Genomic DNA, 6,000 nt, shown 5'->3' with positions numbered 1-6,000 from the left:
GGGGGAAAAAGGGAGGAAAAAACAGAGTCACTTCTTATACTGATACATAGTATGTACATTCTTATGTACAGGTCTCTTATTCTCTGTTAAGGTCTCTTTATTTTCTGTTATTCCAGGCTGTTAATGAAAGGTTTTCAGTTTTGCCATGTAGCAAGATTTTTATTTTATTTTTTTTAGAGTAGAGGTATCCATTCCAGTTGCTACAGTTACACTACTAAGTACTTTTACTGTTTACCAATTTTGTATTAGAATTTGGGTCTCTAAAGTTTGAAGGCTTATAATACTAAACTCACTGTAATGATAGTCACAAGCACCTTCTATTCTTGGAATAGGCTAAATTTAAATAAGTTTAAGCAGCTTACAACTTTCATAAAGGGGAAGTTAGATAATTGTTGTCTATTCCACATTTTCTGTTTGCATTTTTTTCATAGCACAGTTCAACTCTTTAGCCCTTACAAGCCATATTTCCTACTGGCTGAAGGTACACAACAGATCTTTTTTTGAGACTTTGGAAAGCATGGAATTTGATCTAAAGATCAAAGACAAAAGTAGTTCTGTTAGAAATATTAGGTTAAAGCTAATGTCTCTTGAAATCATTGTCTCCTCCCAAAACACAGAGATGTTAGCTGAAGATATTTCATAAACATAACTATTTCTTTTTGCTGTTATAAGCACTAGTAACACACGATATTGTTTTCTGGTTTCAGTGAATATGTCTCTTCCTGTGACTTTTTTTTTTTTTCAAATTAGTGGAATCTTAAAACAAAAAAAAGCTTTAAACATAACCCCCACAAAACTTTAAACATAACCTAACTACATAGCATGAGATTGGAGAAGTAGAGGCACAAAGTTAATTGATTTGCTCCCAACCAGTGATTAGATAAGACACTGGGTATAGTATTAAAAAATGAGGTCTAATATGAATCAAAACCCATTGTCTTGAAGCGAAACAGTGACTGAGTTAATCTGTTCAGCATGTTAGCATGAAAGCACAACCTATCATTTCATAATTAGAAATCATGCATCATTGGGAGTCTAACATGATTTAATATCCTTAGCTTTGAAGTAGTCTTGGCATAAGATCCAAGTTCTAAATTCGAAGGGTGTCAGCCTTGACTAAAGAGAATGTGTTAGAATTTTGTAGTGGGCATAATGGTGAGATGGAGCACACTGGCACGTATGAGGCCAGTTTCATCTCGGCAACTTAATGCTGGGAGAGAGACTTTTCTGTCTCAGTTGGTAGCCTTTTTCGTTTCTGATTGGTCATGGGAATAAGATTTTGAATGATAGAAAAGAATGCGGTAAGACCTTTCTTCATTCACTATGTATCTTCTAAAGTGGACAAAGAACCTTCCACTTCAAAATTTCAAAGTATGTGGTACTGCATTTTAATGTTTAATCAAATATTGTAGTTTTTAAAACTTTTTTAAAGTTTTTTAAAACATTTTTAAAAAGCAAGAAAAGGAAATTACATGCGAAGTTTCATTAGGGATGTTGAAGTTGTGTTTTTACTGACAGGTAAAAGGAAAAAATTAAGGTTTCATCCTTGGTCTTAATCATAACCCACGTTCTGACTGCCCTTTTTTGCTACTCCCCAAAACAGCTTCCAAAATATGCCTTTGTTAAACAAGTGGGGACAAAAAGGAAAATAGTTGAGCGCCCTGTGTGCTGGAGTAGGGCATAGACTTTATTTAGGTGAGGAAAGAATGCATTGAAGGCCTTAGTGAGAACTTACCTGGAATAATAATAATAATGAATTCAGGATTATGTGCATATATTTATACTATATAGTGTCTCATGTTGTAATCTCATAAACTTCTTCTATTTTAGGCAGAGTATGTCCAACTGGTTACTGAACTTCGAATGACAAGAGCTATTCAACCTCAGATAAATGCTTTTTTACAAGGTTTTCATATGTTCATACCACCTTCTCTTATACAACTTTTTGATGAATATGAACTGGTGAGTAGCAGTATGCGTGCATTATTTGTAACTGACAGCACTCAGCAATTGTTGTAGATCACTAATGTAATAATATAGAAGTAAAGGCTCTGTTCTGTGGAAGATAAATATTTGGTATCCATGACTTTGGTTTTATTTTTTTAGATCTAGCCCCAGATGTACTACATCTTGTGTTAAATTCAGGTGTGCGCGCTCAGGCACATAGGTCTATCTATGAACTGAATAGAGAAACGTCACCATTTGCACATAACTAGAATCATGAGTGGATCCAAGGAAAGGCATGTGTGATGGGGATGTGGGTACCCTCCGTTCCCTTGGTAGTGCAGTAATGCCCTTATTGAATGCTAATACTGCACGTCACCCCTGCCCTTGGCTATGGCAGAACTCGGCAACAGGGGAAAAAGGGGCAGTGAAATCCCCTTGGATTTCAGAGCTGTGTCAGTACAGGTTCTGGCAGCACTCATGCTGATGAGTTGGTAAGTTCAGAGAGCTCACTGTGCATGTGCTGTACAGCTTTTCAGCGGAAGGGGGAAGCAGATGAAGCAGCTGCGCTCTCCAACCATCCCTGGTGCAGCTTGTAAGGGGAAGGAGTACCAATTTTCTCCTCTTCTCTGCTTTCCTCCTCCACTTTCAATATGATGTTAACACAGTCCTACTCCCTACCAGACAGGTGGCAGTCCTGCATCCTTTAATTAGATGTTTCTATTGATGTGGAATCTACACTGAAATACCCTACTCTGCCTGGGCTTAGCTGCATAAGTCTGTGCCTTTTGAACTGCAGATGGGCAGTGGGAGCAGGAGGAGTCCACTGCCTGCCAGTTAGAGCACTTGCCCAAAAAGTGCCAGCCTGGCAGTGGGGCCAGGTTACAAGCTGGTGTTGAGCGCAGTGGGGTGGGGAAAGCAGCCCTTCCCCACCCAGTGCCCCATGCTGCAGCCACTCGTAGCCTGCCTGGGACTGCCTGTGCCTGCTCCGGACAGCCCTGTGTGGTCTGTGAGCACCTGCAGCAGGGAGCACCGTCCATGGGGTGGGTAAGGCAAGGGAAGGGAAGGAACCCAGGGAAAAGCTGAGCGTGGGGGGGGAAGCGGCCCCTCCCCCACCCTACAGCCCAAGCGCCCGCGCTGCAGGTGCTCGCAGCCCACGTGGGGCAGTCCGGAGCAGACACAGGCAGCCCCATGCGGGCTGCAAGTAGCTGCAGCACGGGACACCAGGCGTGGCGTGGGGAGGGGCTGTTTCCCCCCACTGCGCTCCTTCTTTGCCCAGGGTCCCCTCTGCCCCCACTTACCTGAGCTTCCCATGCTGGGGTAGCCACATAGTCCCAGCCCAGAAACCCTGGCTGGGGGGTGGGGCCGGGCAGGCCTGCTGTTGTTGGAGCCTGCTGGGCTTCCCCTGGGTCCTGCTGCCCTTGGTTCGTGTCATTTTTGACAGGAACCAAGAGCACAGAAATATTAATTTTCTACATCTTTTTAGGGGCCCAGCAGGCCGGATAGAATGGTCTTGTGGGCCGGATCTGGCCCGTGGGCCGTATTTTGCCCACCCTGGCTTTAGTCTCATCAGCATGATGGGATTTTCACATTTTCCAGGTGCCAGGACAGTGCTACACATTTTTTTGGCTGAAGGTTCCTTCCATTATTCTTTGAAAATGGCCCACTGGCAGCCAAGGGTCCAAAATTCATGGGGCAAGAAGGGCAGCAAGCAGGGGAGAACCTGGTTCTGAAGTCCCTGTGAGTAGGGAGCCCTTGTGGAGTTCTGCTTTCTGCTTCCATGGCTACCTATCCTTTTGCATTAAAGTTACTGGATAACATGCAAAACAGCACTGGGTTTGAACCCTGGAGTGAGAGAGAGCAAGTGTGCTTCGCATCTTTTGGTTTCTTTCCCCTGAGTTTTTTTTTTTCATGGTTTTTCTGTCTTCATGAGATATGGGTACTTGAGTAGGATTTTCAAAAGCCCCCAGTTTCAAAAAGACATAGGCAAATAAGAACACAGGGATGTGTATGTTGCCTTTTTAGTGTACCTAGTAGTGTTGCAAAGCCCACTTGCTCTCATTCCAGGTTTCAGTCCTAGAACTAAGACATGTTAGCTTCCTTATTGTCACAGAGCATAGGCCAGTTAATATGTCTGAGACAGCTGAAGCATAGTACTTGAGGACATGTATAGTGCTGCTTTCAGGCATCTATATTGCTTCATTTATGAGATTTTGGCAGATACAAGTGGGGGCAAGTGTGCAAGACGTGCTGCTTGGTGGCATTCCCAGGAATGGCAGTGAGACAATGTAGATGCTCTCTGTGTTGTTGAAAGTAAAAGATAAACAAGATGATATGGATCTCTCTAAAAAAAAATTGTGAAAATGGGTAATCTGACTCAACAAAACCCCTCTCTGGAGCAGAGTAGCTTAATAGAACACCTTATCATAAAACCAGAAAGCAGAGTAGAAGCTCTATAAAACACCCCTGCCCATTTACTTTTACTAGGAAATCTGAACTTCAGACTCCACTTTTGTATATATATTTAAGTCAGTGATTCTCAGTCAGGGTGTCACAGCCCTTGGGACACTTGAGTTCCTTTTGAAGGTGCTGCAGGGTGCCACATAATGTTACCCCTATTAGGTGTGCAAACGTGATTCATAGGATAAACCCAGAGATTTCAAATGTGAATCCCTAGTTGGGATTTAAGTTCTTTGGAATAAAAGAACTGTTCTATTATTAGTCAAACAAAGAGTGAAAACTAAGAGCTGGCATTTTCCCAGGGGTGGTAGGGGTCTATAAAAAGTTTGAGAAACACTGACTGAAACTGCTTGATATATGCAGGTATAAGATGTATTAACTCTTAAAACATTTTTTTACTGGTGAAATGTAACATAGGAATGTGTTTTTTGCACGTATTCTTCAAAGTACATTTCAGCACAAAAGGGTGGTGTCATAGGATAAAGAGCTGAGAAGCAACCCTGTATCTGTTAGTTCTTTTCTTGCTTTTTGAGATTGTCCTGCAAGAACTATGTAAACTTGTAATTTAATCTCTTCTGTCAAACAGACTTGTCACATGTCCACTCTGTGGTTCCTATCCAGTAGTGTAAGTAGTAGTGCATAACCAGGGCTTAATCATAGAGTCATAGAAATAGGTTCAGAAGGGACCTTGGAGACCTACAAATCTGATCCCCTGCCTGGGCAGGAGAAAAACTGGGCTCAAATGACTCCAGCCAGGTAGGCGTCAAGCCTCTTCTTAAGACGCCCAGGGTAGGAGCCAGCACCACTTCCCTTGGAAGTTGGTTCCAGATCCTAGTCACCCTGCAAGTGAAGTAGTTCTTATGGATGTCTAAGCTAAACCTACTCTCTAACAACTTGTGGCTATTATTCCTTGTTATGCCAGAGGGCGCTAGGAGAAACAAGGTCTCTCCCAAACCCTTCTGGTCCCCCCTAGTGAGTTTATAGATGGTCACCAGGTCCCCCCTCAGCCCTGTCTTGTGAAGGCTGAACAGGTTTAGGTCCCGCAGTCTCTCATTGAAGGGTCTGCCCTGTTGTCCCCGGATCATGTGGGTGGCCCTCCTCTGGACCCTCTCAGTGTTGTCCACATCCTTACTGACGTGGGGTGCAGAGAACTGGACAAAGTCCTCCAGCTGTGGCCTGAACAGTGTTGCGTAAAGGGGGAGGATCACCTCCTCGCCCTACTTGAGATGCACCTGTGGATGCGCAGTGAGGTCTGGTTAGCCCTGCCAACCGTGACCTCACATTGTTGGCCCATGTTCATCTTGGAGTCAGTGACTCCACGATCCCTTTCTGCCTCCTTGCTCTCAGGAAGGGAGTTTCCCATCTTATTCGTGTGCTGCTGGTTAGTACTGCCCATGTCAGTATTGAAATGCATCCTGTTTGTTAGCCCCCCCTGCAACCTATCGAGGTCTTGCTGCAGTCTTTCCTACCCTACTAGCATGCTCACCTCACCCCAAATTTTGGTATCATCAGCAAATTTTCACCCTGTCGTCCAAATTGCTGATAAAGAGATTGAACAGCGCAGGCCCAAGGACCAAGCCCTGGGGGACTCCGCTG

General features: G+C 43.8%; 1 protein-coding gene across 3 annotated transcripts in view; it reads left to right on the top strand.

Moving 5' to 3' along the window:
• Positions 1-6,000, top strand: part of HACE1 (HECT domain and ankyrin repeat containing E3 ubiquitin protein ligase 1) — an 83,762-nt gene that overhangs the window by 60,368 nt on the left and 17,394 nt on the right. For all 3 annotated transcript variants that reach the window (XM_019537813.1, XM_019537814.1, XM_019537812.1), the window contains one exon: positions 1,831-1,962. In XM_019537813.1, the coding sequence (XP_019393358.1) occupies positions 1,831-1,962 (132 nt within the window). The remainder of the gene's footprint in view (positions 1-1,830; positions 1,963-6,000) is intronic.

Source organism: Crocodylus porosus, unplaced genomic scaffold, assembly GCF_001723895.1.
Source record: "Crocodylus porosus isolate Cpor-Errol unplaced genomic scaffold, CroPor_comp1, whole genome shotgun sequence".
Taxonomy (NCBI): Eukaryota; Metazoa; Chordata; order Crocodylia; family Crocodylidae; genus Crocodylus; species Crocodylus porosus.
Note: the sequence above shows the minus strand (reverse complement) of the source record. Positions and strands in the feature narration are given on the sequence as shown.